General features: G+C 31.5%; 1 protein-coding gene across 1 annotated transcript in view; it reads left to right on the forward strand.

Annotated features, from left to right (window-relative positions):
* The window catches only part of LOC149904680 (uncharacterized), a 32634-nt gene extending 14667 nt beyond the window's left edge, over nt 1–17967 (forward strand). Inside the window, exons 3-7 of the mRNA XM_090107232.1 lie at nt 7539–7747; nt 11969–12104; nt 15537–15670; nt 16386–16803; nt 16942–17967. Coding sequence (XP_089963358.1) covers nt 7539–7747; nt 11969–12104; nt 15537–15670; nt 16386–16803; nt 16942–17024 — 980 coding nt within the window. The 3' untranslated portion in view covers nt 17025–17967. The remainder of the gene's footprint in view (nt 1–7538; nt 7748–11968; nt 12105–15536; nt 15671–16385; nt 16804–16941) is intronic.
* The last annotated feature ends 1677 nt before the right edge of the window (nt 17968–19644 follow it).

A 19644-nucleotide genomic window follows, 5' to 3' on the forward strand; every position in this document is an offset into this window, starting at 1 on the left:
TAAATTATCTTTAGCTGGGATATCTCATCGTACTGGTAGAGCAAAAAAATGTTACTTAAAATATAATATTATAGAGCATTCAATGATGAGGTAATATTTCTTAGTAATTCATATGAAGCCCATAGTACAAAAAAGTGTTTTCTAAAAAATATCAAGTAGTAAGTAGTAACAAATAGTAAAGTCGAAAGTTCCACAAACATGTGACGCTGTTTCGTGGATTTCAGTTTGATTTTTTTGCTTTTCTGTTGCGTCGCCGTTTTCATGTTAGGTCATAAGTTATGCAACCTTAAATGTAGGCGTTAGCTTTGTATATTATTTTAATTAAGATAACATTTTATTAATAAATAGAAGAACTAATGAATTCTATATGTTTTTTTTTGTTTTTATAAAAAAAGTTTGATTTTAATTTCGATAACGTACACTTATATTATGTTTATCATATATTATCTACTCTTCGCTGTGATACCTCCATAAATATTTAAGGAAGCAACAAAAACACACTGCTAAAAGGCAAAAACGGGCACTTTTTCCTCAACAATATGGGTTCAAAGAAGAAATATTTTCAATATAAAAGACCCAGAGTTGTTACACTAACAAAATGTATTTAACCATAACAAAACATGATCCAATATTTAACGTGTTATGTGTATAGTACACGTAACTAAACCTACTCATAAATGTTGCCATCCCTTAGCAATATGCGAGGTAGATATGTAATATTATATGTTTCATAAAGTAAACAGAGGCGGGTGACGGGTCATGTAAGCTGACGTTGCGCCGCTTTGAGCCCTAAGTAATCGATATTTAGCTATAATGGCTGAGATTGATCGATCTAAGGGTGCTCAAGTAAGGCAGCAATATATTACAAGACAACCCACCTAAATATAATTTCGTGATGTGAACATTTTGCTATGATATTCGTAAGGATAGTTTTGGGGTACGAATTTTATAGTTACAAATTGTAGTAGAAATGCGATCGTTAGAAAACTATGTTTGTTCATTTAATCCTTTAAGACTAACTAATAGCCTATACGAAAATGTATCTATAGAATCAGTATGCGAATTCTTATAGGCTACTGAAAGCTATGAAAATATTATCATCCATTATGCCAATAATCTGCTACAAAAAGCAGATGATTCTCGCAATAAATAATACTCAGACTTTTATTAATTGCCGTACATTATTACGGTTCACGTTGATTTAAGTCCGAATAAAATACCCATAAAAAGTAAGATAAGCACCACCTGATCAAACTTTATTTTTCTGTTGTTGAATTAGATTGCAAGATATTATTATTGCTCGATTGATATAAAATTATAATAAATTAAAAATCACGCTTCAAACGTATACGAAATTAATTAAAACTTGTATGCTGTAAAGCGTTGACGTTTAATTGCAAATACAGACAAAGGGACATGTCGCGTTTGAATACCTTTTCATTATTTTACGATTATTGTGTCGAACTGTTACTCGAAATTTTATTCTATTTTCAACCCCTTCGCCTTCGCCATTATTTTACTTCATATTATTTGGGGTATTTAAAAAGGCTTTTGTATAAACGTTTCAATCACTTAAACCTCAACTCGGTAAAGAAGAAAGGACAAAGTAAAGTAATTAAACAGCTTTTATTTCTTAGTAAAAGACGAGCACTTAAAATTTTTGTGTCTCTCCTTTACGTAATCTTACAGAAAAACTAAATTAAAATTTAATATTTAGAACGAAACGTGTATTTATGATGTGTTTCACAAGTTTACTAGTATTTTATGTATAATTATAAAATAACACACACATAATGGGATCCTTATTGTTCTATAATTATATTTCCATCTATTTTACGGCAGAAACAACAAAACCGAGGTAAGATGAAGACAATGCACACTTGGAAGCTGTTACAAAGTAAAAATGGTTCTCAATTAGGCAGTCATCTCGACTGAGCGTAGATAAGACACGTTCCCGTAGGCTAAATAGAATCCTGACACGTAGCAATAACACTTAAGACTACTTTAATCAATTGGTATTGGGTGTGGCGTCCTCAATATGTCAGCTACCACAGTTTATATTATTATCTATAACGTTACATATGTAATGTTTTGTTTTGTTGGTCTTATTTGTCTTGGTCTAAAAGACTTATTTGAGATTTTTTAGAGTATGAGTTAAATTTTGTCATCTTAAAATTCTGGATTTTATCCGCATAAATAATAATAGACGAAGTTTAGTTACTTTTTACGTGACAATATTATGAATACATAACGCTGAGTATGATTGCGTGTATCAGTTTTAGATATACTTTTTAGATTATAGAGGTGAAAGTTCGGGACCATATTATACATGAACGAGTTTTTGTATTCAATAAATCTAACACTACTGTTTAAGGAGACAGTTTTTTAGGTATTTAAAATCTTAAAAGCTTTATATGAGAAAATACGGAAATTGTTGCATAAAAATAACGATATTTATTAATTGTTACTATATTATACATATACACTCACCGGCACGGAATCTTGGCCACTTACAAATTTGCCGATAAAAAAAGTTTGAAGTGTTTTTCACGATTTTTTTGTGTGCAGATATGTTAACATATTATTTGTTTAATTTTATGGTAAGAAATCATTAAGTTTGAGAATAATCTTTTACCACTTTTTAAGAGTTACTCGAAATTTGTGATTTGTGCGGTTAAGCCGAAGTTACGAATTGTTCGTTTTAAACTTTTTTCGATATCGTTTATGACGTTTTAAGATATTGTTATTGTTGTACTGTAGTCAATGATCATTACAAACAATAAAAAATGCCGTTAACATCTGGACAACCTGCTCAGGCCATCACAATGTCAGACCAATGACTGCCGCAACGTAAAGTACCTAATGTACAGTACGTACCACGTGCAGCGGTGCACTATGCTTGGAGAAGATACCAGGAGACTGGTAGCAACACGTGCAGACCAGAAAATGAAGGCGTGAGGTGCACATCAGCTCGAGAAGACCCGTTTATTGTTCAAGAGATACTCAGAAATGGCTTTCTGACAGTTTTTGAGATACGCCACCGGCTCTAAAACACCAGGATAAAAAATGTGAGTGAGCAATCGGTCAGAAGACTAATGAAGGAAGTTAATTTGAAGGTTTGCAGACCACCACGCCGTCCAGAACTCCTCAGACTTCACAGAGAAGCACGTCTTCGTTTTGCACGAGAACATGAAAACTGGACCCAAAGCCAGTGCGCTCGTGAGGTGTTCACAGATGACTGCTAAGGCACTTTACGAGCTTCTGATAGCCAAGAGCCAGTATAGAGGAGAGGAGAAGAGAGGTTTTCACCCATCACCACACTCAAACTGCGATTTTTCATGGAGGGTCAATAATGGTATGGGGAGGTATAAGTTCCGATGCTCGCACGGAGTTAGTTATCGTAGATAATGCCTTAAATTTGATCTGGTACATTGAGGAAATTCTCCAGGAACATGTTCAGCCCTATTACAGGTTTATCAGTGAAGAAAATTTGCTACTAATACACTATAACGCATGTCCGCGTGTCGTACGATGCGTATAAGAGTACCTTCAAGAGGTTATTATTGAAAAATTGGAGTGGCCAGCTCGTAGCCCGGATCTTAATCCAATAGAACACATCTGGGACATGCTTAAAAGAAACATAAAGTTCGATTCCAACCCAGCACCAATGTTAGATGAGCTTAGAAATACAGCTGGGGCCGTTTGGTACACTATAGCTCAAGTGGACATCAAAAATGTCTTCTAGAGTATGCCAGACTGGATGCAAACAGTGTTTAAGGAAAGATAAAGAAACACCCTATATTAAAAGGTTCAATTTTTTTTATGGAAACGTTCTTTCTAATTTTTGTGCATTTTTTAAGAAATCATTTAAATTTCACAGGAAAAGCGTAAATTATTTTTTAATTCATATCTACGCGGTAGTACTTCTCATAAACTTCCAATTATTACTAAAAGTTAGTAAAAACATTAAAGTAACTAGTTTTGATTAAATTTTTATTGAATTTTGTAGTAGAAAAGAAATAGTGTAATTTTACCCAAAAATTTGCAGTGGCCAAGATTCCGTGCCGGTGAGTGTACATTTTCTCCGTGTTGCTAAACTAATTATGTAATTTACCGCTCAATTATTGAGTTTATAACTTGTATATGTAACTGAAACTTTCTATAATAACTTTGCATTTCTAAATAGTTATAAGAATCGTTTTAACCAGTGAACTGAGAGATTTCTAATAAGAGCAGGTTTCCCAGAAAAAATAACAACCAGTTACAAGAGCTACAAAGCTATTCTGTTAACCTCATAATTAGGTACTTAAAGCCCACACAAATTTTAAGAACTCAATCGTCTGTTTTTGCCATACACGATTGCCAATCGTTTATAAAATGTCCGATTGTAAAGTATACAAAAATTTGTATTTGGTGATAGTAATAAGGCTAGTGAGTGATACCTATAACTTACTGGTTATCGGCGTGCAGGGGCGTGCACAGAGTTTTTGGACAGGGTAGGCAGAAATATTGCAATGATAATAAGTCATAAAAACTAATATTTCATATTGCAGTACTGATATTTGATTGGAGATACATAGTATTTCCGCAAAATAATGGAAAACATATCACGAACATAGGTCATATTATCTATAAAATAATTGTCAAAGTAGGTATGATATCCTAACTAGTATTCTATATTAAGTAATTAATGATTAACTTTACCTTTGTGTATTACAAATTCCGGTATAGATCCATTTATAGATCGGCCTTTTTCCTATCACTCTCTGTTTGATAAAAGTTTATTCATAAAACAAAAATAAGAATTTTTCGTTAAATTAGGTATGCCTTATTATCTTACAAAATACACTGATGATATACATAATCTATTTAGTTACTCTAAACACTTCACTTGCAAATTGTCGTAGTAAACACATCGAGATATATGTACGTAGTACATACTATCTCGATGAGTAAACATTATTAATTTTCTCAAAAAACAAATTTAACCTCAAAGTAAACGTTTGTTATTTCCAAAACAAAACAAACGAATAATGATACTATTTGCAGATGGTCTTTACCGCTACAAAATTGTATACATTATCACACTTCTTAAATTGGTCGCATATTCAACTTCAGTTTCGACTTTCGATGTAGTTCCGAATTCGGTTCGTACCTAATTCGTATATCTTCGTAAAAAGACACTGCCTACCTTGTGTGTTTGTGTGCGTGGTTTTATTACATCAGTGTGCCGTGTTTATAGGCACGCACACATATAAAATATGCGTAGACACGCAGAGCACACATATAAAAACTTAGACACGGATAGTTTGTGTCTTTGCCGTCCCGTGACGTACTGGGTCCTGTGGCGGCGCTAGTGCAGCGCATGAATTAAGGCATGAATAGTGACTTGAGCCGAGCCGGTGTTATAGAAATTAGATAATAATGCTACCAAAATACCGATAGATGGATCTAAAATATATTTGAAATATATTTTTATTTCATAACTACATTAAAATTTAATGACGCTGTGAATTTCATTTATGCATATTAAATATTGATCAGAGTTTGGTAAATGGTAGGGTAGGCAGTGTCTTTATGTCTTTATGGAATGCACGCCACTGTCGGCGTGAAGCTCTCATGCGAATTTTATTTCACTTTCGAGCGCGGTCGGGGGCCTCAGCTAGTTTTATAGACATTTACTTCTAAATTTAAATCGAATTTGAATTACACAATATATAAATTATATATAAGTCATATTCTCAGACCTCAACAGGAAAACCCTCAGGAATAGGTACTCTATGAAGATGGATAGGCTGTCAAGTCTCGGCTTGTATCTAATAATAAATAAATAATCAAAAATATATTATCATGTCATTCAATGTGAAGGAAAAGTTAATAACATACTTACACTTTTATATCATTTCCCGTTATCATGAAATAATTCCCTGAATATATTTTCATGTGATTTTTTTCATTATTATTCAACACGACGTTTGGAGCACTTTACGGCGGGCGCGGTCACGAAACAAACAAACGTGTGTGGGGATAATAATGAATAAATCACTTGTAAATCCATTAACATCCATTTTATTTCAAGATCCATAATATATTCTGATTCCTTTAAAAGGGTCGTTTTAATGGTTCCCAATTTGATACTATACACTCCGTAACTTGACATAGATTGATAATATACGTTCCCTTCAGGCTTAACAATAGCCGTTTACTGTCTTCAACAATTAAATACGAATATTAAGCCAATTATTTTGTTAGTTGAAAATGCAAACAATATTGTCATGCAATTCCTATTAGAGCATTAGATACTCATTCAGCAGCATTACCTATCAGTAGCAGTATAAATGTAATATTTTAAAAAATACTAACAGATATGCTCTACCGTATGGCAAGGTTTTGTGATAATATGAACTTTCTGTAAAACCTAGCAAATAGGTAAATCACACCAAAAAGTCATTTACAATGTTGATGTTTTATTCCAAATACGAAAAAATATAACTACGAACTCGCTTAGTAACTGATTTATGTTTATTAAATTTTACTTTCCGCGTTCGCGTCCACGATCAGCGCTTGTGTCTTTAAAATGACGTCATTCATTTGGTTAATAAGAATAATTAAAAAGGAATAATAGACTTATTGAGTCTCAAAATGATAGTAGAATTTGTAGTAAATTTGACCATTGAGTTAGTAATACTGTATCTCGAATGTCGGCTTCAACTCAATCAATGTCTCATATCTCTTATAAATATCAAGGAGACCCACGAAATCATATTACATAGATATTATATGGAACTTTTACTCATATATTCGTTTCATCCTCATAATTTTATCAAATCGAATTTATTTTTAATCAGAGAACGAGCTATTTATTGGAATTTCTTGTTACGCTTACAACCTTTACTGGCTTTCATAGATTAAAAAATAACTAAAATGAACGAAATATTTATTTTGATTTATAAAATTGTTCGAGTTTTTTATTTATTGTTGATTTTATACGATCATAGGGAATATTGAATTGTAAAAACTAAAAACCATCGTACAAAATATAACCGATACCCAATGCTGAATATAAAATTTCAGGTTTTAGATAAAGTGTAATCAAGTTATTATCAACATACATTTTTGATATTATTCTACACTCGACTTAAAATTATAGAATTGAGTTACTTAGTTCAATATTATTTTTACGGATTTATCTTATTTTTCGAAAAGTAAAATTTTATAGTGCTATAGACTTAATATCATTACTTATTTATTTCAGGCAACAATGTAGTTACAGTTAAAAGTTCTATGAATTGTAGTAGGTATTATGACTTAGGTTACTTATCTTACGTATCTTATGATAATGTCGTGCATCATAATGTTCAATTATATCAATTGACCGAACCAATATCAAAAAATACTGAGATTACCTAGTACCTACTGTCACGCACATTCCTGCAATGTGAAATTGAACGTTATTTTCTCAAGGTCAAATATGAAAAAGAACAATCAATTTACTATTTTCCACACGAATGTTTTTTCTAAATCAATAATTTTTACAGGTGTTCGAGGCCTTCACAACTTGGAAATAAATGTTCCGAACGCAGTTCTCGTGGGAGAAACAGTTACATTAGAATGCACATGGCAACTGGAAGATGAAGAAGCGCTGTACAGCGTCAAGTGGTACAGAGGGAGGGAAGAGTTCTACAGATACATACCCAAAGAGTTGCCACATACAAGAGTGTTCCCGTTACCTGGGATCGAAGTTGATGTAAGTTGTTATTAATTTATAAATGACGTCATTATAAAGCCCGGTCTGCCTGCCAAGCTCCCGGGATAAAAACAAAATAAAACGTTTGTAGCTTTCTGCTAGTCATATTTTTGAAATCGGTCCGTTAGTTTTGGAGTCTACTAATTTGAAACAAACGCGTAATCAAATATTTCCTTTTTATTATGTAGCTATATTGACAGATGATAATATTATTTATTTAAATATATGTACATGATGTTATTGTTATTTTTCAATTAAATGCAGGTATGAATAATTAATTTATATTTCGTATTCTATATATTCCATGGATGGAATGGATTATATAATATTAATAAGTATTCGAATTTATCTTCAGTTCTAAGAAACCACTCTAGGGTATTTTCGTCAACGAAATCATGATTTATTACGAAATAATTGCCAGAGGCTATACAATAAAGAACACGTCTACTTAATTCTTCTTAAGTGTTAGTTTTTATTGGCTAATAACTATTACGTACATTACGTACGTATTAATAAAAAACAGTATTAGCACAAACATCAGGATGACATACATTCGCTTAACATTTAAATGTTTTAAATGATAAAATCATATCTGATACCGATAATAATTTAATAAAACATGAATATTAATTACAATAATTATTACTGAGCATTGCAAATAAAGCAAAGCCTCGGGCTTTTAACGATATTTCGGCCGTATCTGCTAATTTTAGTAATTACCCAATTGTTGCGCTGTAAATAAATTAACGGTTTGTAATAGCACACTAAATTTAATTTTACTGAAATAATAGCATCGATGCCTAATGCTCTATTTTTATTACTAGAACAATTTTTTTATATTTTAATTTATTCATACACTAATTTTATGAAAGTTGCTGTCGTGCTTTAGGTGTAAATTAAAGAAATTGGAATTCGTACATCGCTTTCCGATTCCTGTTATACTGAGGAGAAACTATGTTTTTTCAACATATTTTATTAATCATTTTTTAATGTAATAGATGTAAAGTACTATCTATTTATATTATTTAACAATGCCTTACATCTAATTACTCCAATCTTCAAAATTGCATAATATAATATACAAAAACCGTATTTCTAGAGGCGGCCTGTTTATGCAAGAACATCTCATTAATTTTCATGCAACGTGGCGCTTAATATGGTACAGTGAGTTATTAAAAATTTAGCTGTTGCCGGTTGTTGTTGACAGAATTTATCAAAATGTTATAAAATGTTCACTTGTTTCAAAATATGAATAACTTCTATATTCTAAAATAACGATAAATTACATAGATATGTGATTATTTATAGATCCATCTTAGATTATATTTAAAAAAAGGGAGTAAATATAAATATTTTGGAGAAAAGCTCCGTACTTGCTTTTTAATAAAATGTAAAACGTCTTCTAAACCTGTCACGGGGTCGTGACCAATTTTCAGTAATCCATTCGGCGAGACTTCAAACTGGACTATCGTATAGAATAGACATTGTAAAGTAAAAATCACGAGCTTCTTTTATTACATTTATGTGGAGTTCTATATTGGAGTGAATGATGTGTTGGAGCACATTATTAACTCACACTACTTTCCTCTACCATCAATCACGTTGAGGATAGGTATGCTATATAAATAAACCTAATTAAATTACCTGTTAATTGTAAACTTGTAATAATTACTTTTTAAGTATTTTTTAGCACTATTATTAGTGACTTCTCAGAAAATGTTATCCACGGACAAGATTTTATAATTTTTATAAAGATTTTATAAATAAATAAAAATAAATAAAATAAATTTTTATTTCACCTTTTGATTGTACAATATTGAATATGAGGCTCTGGCTCTCTTGCTAGGCATAGCTTGTGTTAAGAGAGCCAGTTTATAAAGTTATAGGATAAGGGAATATAATCATTCTCAGAAACTTCACATGTGAAAAGTTTTTAAACTTCACCGCCTACTCCTAGTATGATGTATGAGATGAAGCTTGCAAAATCCAAGTCTATATTTGCTTCCAAATGTTCACCAATAATTTATACTGGCAACTGCTCTCAAACAACACGCTATTGTGCTTTTGAAAATCAGGCCACAAGATTTCATGGCCGCTTCTGCAGTTATGTAAAAAATATAAACATTCACCATAGATTGCTATTTTCTTATAACAGTATAATATCCGTACTCTGTAAATTGTGAATAAACTTCTGTTTAATATTTCCGGGCTACGTATTTTAATAAAGCCGGTTATTTATGAACCACCCTTCGACGTTTTTTGCGTTTATTTTAAATTTTTAACCTCTGCTCCATGATTATGCTCTTTATCATAGTCCTATTGCTGGCCTTATAATCTGTCTTTTTATCAAAATTAAAAATAAGGCGTTCATAAGCTCAAAATGTTCTGTTATTCGAAACACAATTCACATATTATTATGTTTTAATTAATTTTGAATACTTTTGTTAATCATAAAAGTTGTTTAGATAATAAGTTATAATTAAATAATTTAGATTAAAGTAATTACTTTGTTTGTCCTCAATGTGTCTCAGTAATTAAAGGAAATAACACACTAAAAGAACAGGGATTTCACTTCAATTAATTATAAGCACAGTAGGTACATCGAAACACAAGTAATATTGATGCGGGTCATCAATCTTGAGCAGAAAACACTTACAAGACTGGCACTGTTTAATTTGAAGATGAAAATAAAAAAACTTACTACTAATTTGAAATACATTATCGATTTAAAACACTCTATTTGATTTTACGTGTGATATTTACTGAAAATTCCACATCAGCATACAGAATGTTCATACAGATTTTTAATAAGTTGTTAATAATTCTACTTTGACGAACTAAATTCTGTTTTAGTGAAATAAAAATTATTGGAGAACTTTATTTCTTAAATACCTAATACCTATGCTACGAAGTTAAAGCTCTTTTTGAAATCATCAGTTTCATTAAACAGTATTTAATAAATATGTAGTCATGTAGACATATTGTGCTCTGCAAAACATATAACGAATTTCTATTTGGAAAATGATAATTTGAGTAGTTGACTACTCTATATTACATATACTTAATTCGAAAAAATCAAACTCCCATTTCAGTAACATCAAACAAAGTAAGTTCTTTCGTTCGGAAAATTGCTACAGACGATTTATATAAAGAAATATAAAATACATTTCATATTTTTCATGTTAATATTAACTTAGCTTAATAAGAACAAAAAGAAAGTACCTTCGGATAACATGGCTGTGACACACGGATGACGTATAAGGGTTTCATTGCCAATTGGCTACGAAATTTCTGAAGCGAAGGTTCTTTTAACAACCATAAGAAAAAATCTAGTTCAGTGTGTAATATTTCATAAGAACATCAATTAAAATATTAGTGGCAAATAGATCAAAGAATAATGTCGATAGTTGAATAGCTGTGAGTTTATTGAAACAGTATATTGCGCATAAAACAATAGCTTTTATTACATACTATCAATTGGCTCAACATTAATTGCCAAACGAATGACTCTTTCATGCCGTCCTTTAAATGATATAATCCAACACAAGACATTCGTCATTCATATAAAATATTAAAACATAAATATAGAGCCCTCTATAAAATATTAGTAAAAAACTAATAGAGACAACTATAAATTATAAGTATTGCAGGCGACATAAACAAATTATTAAATTTTTGATTATTGTATTTTTGATTGTGGATAATATAAATAATAAAAAAATAAATACCTAAATCAACTTCTGCTATAAAAGCTAGAATGAGATGCCTAATTAAACTTGTTATTTCTCCCTTATATATCTTATCTTTTATTACTTAGTCCGTCGGCTTTGAAATTTCTGAGACATTTGACGATAAAACGACACAATATAGGCGTATCAGCTAGACTTGGTCTTCGTCGATTATATCGTACCTTACCATATTCTAAGCTAGCTAAGTTTTTCTCTCAAAATCTGTAGCCATTATGTTACTAGAAGCAACGAGTCGTTAATAATTTGTTTCCGACTATAAATAACATGTTAATCTGTTAATTAAACTGGCATAAATATGCAAAGTTATGCAGCAATTTGTTATAGGTTACGCTTTTAAAAATGTCTTTCCGTCGCTTTGGTTCACCAATTTGTTCGTATAATGTATTTAGGTAATCATTTAGATGTTACTTCCTATCTAGTATTATATAATCTGTGCTTCCTATCATCCTCTAGATAAATTTATATCCTTTAGATATCGCGGTCGGGGGCACGTCGCGTGGTCCTGCAAGACGCGACCCCGGCTATGGCGGGCCGTTTCCGCTGCGAGGTGTCGGCGGACGCGCCCACGTTCCACACAGAAATACGTTCGGCGCCACTTGATGTTGTTGGTAAATATTCATGGTTTTAACTCAATTCGCTGATGACGTAGCTTTGGTGCGTGTATTTTTCAGCTTACACATTTATGTTATGCGTTTAACTTTATGAAAATAAGATGGAAGTGGATGACAGAATAGCATACTAAATACTAGTTAGCTTCAGTGCCTGTACATATAACATACACATACCTACCAATAAATAATAATAAGGAGAGATAATAAAGAACGCTACCTATATTTTAAATGTGCATTAACAATTTTTGTTCAATTGCAATGGCCATTGGGCACTATTTTTGGGATATATTTACCCAACTACAACCTTTGTGAATTCAATAAAAGTATGTCTAGAGAGGTTTCTTATTGAAATGAAAATTATTTAAAACAATAAACTTCGAAGGATTCTTTCATTAACCAAGTATTAATTAGTGTGAGTACAAAGGTAAAAGTAATTTACAGTACGCAATGTATTGAACCAGATTTATTAATACAGTTACTATACATTGCTGTTGTCATAACATTATCGATGGAAATATTCTTTAAGACTATGAAGATTTGTAAAATGAGAAATACATTCTTTGAACAACACATAAGTAATAAAGGAATTAATTGAATTAATTCATATGTCATGCCGTTGTTAAATTGCCATTGCAATGCATAATAAGAACAAATACCCATTTAACTCTGATAAACGGCAAAATGGCGCACTAAACGCATAAAATAAGCATTAGAGAAATTATGTAAATTTCGTTGTCCGAACCCGCATTTTGCTTATAAACACGTCATTTTAAAGCATTGGTTAGTAATACGGTTAATACTATTAACCATTCGAACGTTAATGTAAAATAAATTAAGTATTTAATTCTAAAACCATTTCAAATGTAATTTTCCATCGCATTAGGTATCATATGCATAATGCATATAGCTTTGATGTAGTAAACTTTTGGAATATATTGCCATGAATAAGCAGGAAACGTCTAACAAGGTTTGGATTTTGGATCATACCCATTCTAAAGGTGTTCCCGACCTCAGTTACGACGCCTCCTGCATCAACAATTCGCTCAAATTGGAAGTAAACAATACAAGGCATTCGTTCTTCAGGAAATCTTGTTACCTTAACCACAGACAGGGATTCGCAACTATGCAATTTGTACCGAAGCTTTGAATGTTCAGTATTTTAAACAAATCTATATAATCCTAGCGGTCCGCCCCGGCTTTGCGCGTGGTATATATTTACTTTTTCTCTCTATAAGAACCATCCTCGTACTTCAAGGAATATAATAAATAAAAGAATTATCGAAATAGGTCCACCCGTTCACGCGTGATACCTACTGTCACAACGCGAAACGGGTTGAAATAACCAGGAAAAACGGGTTTCATTTTTATATATATTATTATGAAATACATTTTGTATATATTAAGCATGTTAAAATACTTATATTATTAGTTTGAGGTTTCTTATAGAGCTTAAAAAGATATAGCGCTTATTCGACTGTTTAATTTTGTAGTATCGGAGTAACCATAACGAACGCTTTTCGCTAAATATTAGTATGAAAACGGGTATATTTATTGCATTTGTTGAACGGCTGTAGTCGTACATTATACTTTGCCCCTGCAGTATACTCTCCACCGCGAACAATAAACCAAATAGCAATGTAAACGTACGTGCCAAACACAACTTCGCTTCGTATTATTTCAATTGCTTCCTATAAAATTCACCTGCCAATAAAAATTGGCGAATAAAAGTATCAAATGTTTGAGCGCTTATTGAAATAGAAATATTAAATTTAAAAAACGTACGTTGTGGTGTGATCCTCGTGTTGAACACATTGTAAAAATATTGAATTTTATTATTGAAAAAAAAAAATTCATTTATAAAACCGATTATAAAAAATTTAAGATACTAGGTGCATTTTTCGGTTGATATTTGATATTTTTTACTTTGCATATTATTGTACATCCTGTTTTTCAAGTTAAAGGAAATATGTATCATAAATTAGGTACATGCAATTGTATTTATGTACCTACTTGCAATAAAAATAAAATAAAATTACTTTTTTCATGACGTTTATCACGCTTAGGGACCAATCGGGAGGATTTTCTTTGGAATAAATACAGGATTTTCTTCAACGGGTAAATCCCCTAAAATACTTAATTGTTGAACATCCTTACAAAGTGCTTAACAAGGCGTAGATTAAATTATTAATTCTATTATTACGCTTTACAAAATTACCGTTTTAAATTAATTAATTTATACCAGTTGCTCATAAAACGACACAAATAAATGTATATAAAAAAGACATTCAGAAAAGGAAAATCAAGGCTTCTGCTCTTTATTTTTTATAATAATTGTATATAAATGTATATTATACGCACATATTTAAACGTGAGAACATATAAAATGCGCTACCTTTCCTTACATTTAATTTAGTGATCAAAGTAAACATCACGTATTTACGTGCTATGTTATGTATTTACATAACATAGCAGAATAGCAAGAACTTCTTGGAAATTACTAATACCTTTCTGATGAAACATATAAACTATGAAGAGACTGTAAACGCTGATTACAGTCTCGTGCTACGTGAGATAATCATTCAAGTTTGTTTGATGAAACTAATCCTAGCTCGGCCCTCAGTTGATTATACCAAAGCTTGAATCTAGATAACAGTTGTATTAAAATAATATTGACCGTAATATGCAATTGGCAGAAATAGTTTCTCTTTTTTTCGTTTTTATTATAATATCTAGAATCAATACAAGAACAAAAACAATAAAAAAACTAAAGATGGCCAAAAGTCTACGTATTTAATTAACTGTTCAACAAAGTTATATTCAATTATTTCATATTATTCATACATTTATAAATGGATATACTTTCTCTGGTTCTTGTTTCTTTGATTCTCTTCATTAATTTTAAACATAGATGGAGGCTGACCTACTCCAGCCCCGGTCCTTTAAATAAAACTTTACCACAGTCAATATAAACTTCAATGAACATTTTTTATGTCCTAAAACAACACTGCGGATAGCAATTCATAAGATATTTCTTGCAAAACCTTAGCCAAAGTTGGTAAATCTTATTAACTGAAAATGAGTTCAGCGAAAAATATTGTACTTTTAGGATCACGATAGTTGAGTACACCGCGGGTGCAAAGTTAGACGCAGGTGGGGTTTCAATTTTACACTAACTTTTATTAAGTTTCATATATTCTTGCCTTCGATAAAAATTGTCTCCATTTTATTAACTTGCAAATTTATGGCCTCGAGGCGTTCTCCTGGATGAAATTTTTACATATTACACGCCGCGATTCCTTCGCTACTCTTTAGAGAGGAGCTTATTAAAAGTTTTTATTGTATTTTAAATGTCTATCATGATTTTCTCTATTGTTTTATTGAGTTGTACTTGCTTGATAATTTGTCTTTAACTGAATTTATTATTTATAGAAACTCCAGAATGGGGTCCAAAGTTGGTGTCGGATAGATCGTGGTACGGCGTAGGGTCGACCCTTCGTGCCACGTGTGCGTCACCACCGGCGCATCCTCCTGTGAATCTCACTTTTGCTCTAAATGGAAGAGAGGTTTATTTCTAGAAATAATTTTCTCTTATATGTAACTAGAACTGAATATTAAAGCGCTAGTAATTTTCTTAGGCAAAGATTGAAAAAAAGTACTTTAATCATAAGATTCTCGTTAATGTAAAGTGTATGTAGAAGTACGTAATACATATGCTATTTTAAACAAATTTCATTTGTTTCTCTTTTTATTCTCATTCTATTCTATCCTCATAACGTTAAACCTATTATGTAATAAAATATTATAATTCAATACGCAAATGAATTCAATAAACCACAACCGCAGATACAGTGCATACTGGGAACATTATTATCAGTACCTCCGAATTCAAATTACGACCTATATTTAAAAACCTAATTTATTTATCCACACGTTAGCAATTCATACTAACGCGTATATGTTTACAATTTAAAGAAGTTCATAAAGTTTTTATAATAATTATTATACATTGCAAAATAAAAGGGTTTCACACAATGTCCAGTGGAGGCGGTGAACAATTCGCCTTCATGATAGAACAATGCTATGCCTCTACCTATTTTACTCTGACGCTACTATAGTTTTTGTGTCGCTGGCTAGTACGTACCAATCATTAATCACGAAGCAACTCCGTGCTACATTAGCTTTTAGCGAACCTTGCATTATCTATCACGTATAACATCAGCAATATTTTTCGTGTAAATAATGTCTATTCTCACGTCCCAACATTATGGGTAATTACAGATTGATATGGAGTCGTTCGCTCATGAATTGCCGGATTGGTTCAAATGGGACCCGCCAGCGAAATCCGAAACTACGACGACAGAGCCGCCAGACGAAGATATCAATTTCAATGTATTTAACGACGACAACAATGTCCAATATTTGGATGAAACGTATATAAACTTACATAAAGAGGATATCCGTCGACCTCCCAAGGAGAACGTGAAACAAGTGTTCGAAAGGTCGGGGCCAGATAACAGGATGCCGTCAGTAGGGGAAGTTTTGTTCGTAGTTCGACACGAAACGTTCGAAGGTGGCAGTCTCCGGCTGACGTGTATAGCTAGCATATACAACTTATATGCGGCGCGAGCCGAACTCATTTTCGATATGGAGCAGCCAGAAGTTGCATCAGTTTTAGGTGTTCGTAATAATGCTAAAGGTACGTTTACACCGAAATGTTTCCTCAACCTTCTAAAGTATATAATTTATAACACTTTTTAATGACTTCCTTATGAGAAGATCACGTGGATTTTAAATTTATATTATGTTACGAATAATGAATGTTTTTTTTTTTCAGGTTCAATACAAACGATAAGTATATACTACATGACAGCGTGTATTCTATTGTGCATTTGTAATGTTCGGTACTTATGTAGGTAAAATTTTGTCATTTTAAGACGTTGTTAATAGAAATGGTGACTAAGTCTGTACAAATATATATGTGATACATATCTAGACCCTGAAAAAGTTATTTAAATTTAACTACGAATTAATTGAATAAAGGTCAAACGGCCAAATTACGTTTAAAAATTAACGAAATATCGTAGTAATTTGCTATGCTCTACTTATCTAATAAGTTACTGCGGGAATAAAATGTGATTCTGTAAATATTACATTACTATAGAGGAACGTTTCGCCTAATGGAATAAATAATTTTTATTTAATCACATTTTATTTTATATAACATGAATCACTATTACTCATTATCTTAATATTGGTTACATGTTAGAAAAGTAACCCTAATGAGACTGACTTATCTATAGTGTTATTTTATGGATAATTAATTTACGTTCAGAGAATATGTGTGAAAAATAGTCTTAGATGTTTTATATTTTATCATGAAGAATTGAAGCGGTAGTTTTAAAAGTTACTTTATTGAAACTGTTGTATAAATCTAATGAATTATATTATTGTATAATAGTTGTATAAATGGAGATATATAAATATACACAACACGTAAATCAAATAGCGGTAGACTCAATTTTGTATTTGAACAGCTAGGTTACATGAATGCAATGGGGATCATTGTAAACATTTCGTGTCAAGTTGTCTTTGCGTAAGAACCTTTACACGCACGACATTCTGAGCACGATCGTCTGGAATGTACCGAATCACGTACAAAGGGCCTGTATGTAATATCATACATAGTGACAATATGTGAACATTGAGATGAGAAAATGTAATAAACACAATTTATTAGTATGTTATAAAAACCTTCGTCGCTCGTTATAAGCGATGAAGTATCTCTTCGATAAGTTAAGTTACATTTATATTGACTAAAAGAAATATGTAAATATTATATAAATAGTTCAAAGACGTATTGAAGAATGAATAGAATAAATATTGTTGATATTTAACATGTGCTTTTATTCTACAATATAAAGAATCCCAAAATAGCCTGCCTACGCATCAATTAATCACATCAAAGTTCATTGGTACTCTTAAAATATCCTATTGTTGCAGGATTAGAGAAACTATTGCTTTAACAAAACTAATTTCTGTTAAAATTTTACTAAACGTTTATAAAAAATTCGTTTCATAAAAAAACATGTTTGAGTAAGATTTCGATCCCCCGCATGTACCTATCGTATGAGAAGATCTAAAAATATTCTATATTATTTTTTAATACTATCCTCAGTGAGTAAGAGGAAATCTCATTACCATGCTCATCTGAATCAGTGTTAATATAGGTTTTCATTTTTTGGAAATACTTGTTAATTTCGAAACACATCACAACAATATGAAGTTAAAAAAAAATGCCCAAAATAACGGGACATGTATTCTTATTAAAAGTAATAATTCTATTAATACAACACGCGTTTAACTTAAATACAGGTAAGATAATTCAACGTAATTTAAAATACTTAAGTATCTAATATTTTGTATTTGCTGATAAATATAGAAACGATAACTCATAGACTTTATCGCGATATAATTTATGGGATCACTATTACAAACAAAAATAAGTAATTTCCTATTGATACAGTCTAAGAAAAACATCCATCAATCACATGATAAGCCGACGTGGAAGCCCATTGCTCGGCAGTACTACTGCAAACAAATATAACTATGTATTAAAACTGTTTTTCTCCCATAGGGAAAAGAATATCCTTCAACGGTAATTTAATTAGGTATTCTATTTGAATATGTTTTATTACCGGCATCATTCAGAGCCTCATAGGCGTTGCGTTCGCAAATAGCGATAATGAAAACCGAAATGTTTTATTTATAATATTTCCTTTTCACCTACATGGAATGGTTACAAGCGCTATTTATACGTATTGCTATTTTTAAACATAATTTCGTTTGTAATATTCCAGCATCAATACAATACAGCTACCTTCGCTGAACGCCCTGTTTAAGCGCGAAACATTTATTTTCGAGATGGTGAAAATTTCAAAACATGAATAATCGCTTTACACTACAGGGGCAGCTTTTGTAGGCCGAGTGTACTGTGTCAGCCGTTCGTTAGTTCACAACTCCGCCATTAAACCCTCTCTCTTTGATTAAGCAAAATCTGTTCGTCAATACATTTCGCGCTCTCCTCTTAATGATCAATAATTCTGCTACTCAACCCGCTAAACTTAACGGAATAAGGACTGAAGTTGTGGTATACAAAGTTTCCTTTTTAATTTGCATCCTGATGTTCTTCATAAAACAGCTATTCAGCAAGAGTTTTGATTTCCTTTATATTCACCGATGAATATTTGGTCGTAAAAGTAACTACGAAAATGAATTCAATTTTGAAGTCTTGTTTAAATATAACGTTGAGTAAATCGAAAGTGTTAATGGATGCTAAAAGCAAAGTTTGAGGTTGTAGTATATATGATGGTTAAAAGTTATGCTGACTACTTGGGATTAAAATCATAAGCCGATAACCATTACAAAAGCTTAACGTTATCCCTAAAATTAATATTAATATTAATTAATATCGAAATTGTTGGTAGTTGGTAATATAAACCGAAATCTTTAAAATGAGATTAGCACAATAAAACTTGAA

This window comes from Colias eurytheme, chromosome 11 (genome assembly GCF_061535395.1).
Source record: "Colias eurytheme isolate Ceu_HAF_F1 chromosome 11, ilColEury1 Martin Lab GWU primary, whole genome shotgun sequence".
NCBI lineage: Eukaryota > Metazoa > Arthropoda > Insecta > Lepidoptera > Pieridae > Colias > Colias eurytheme.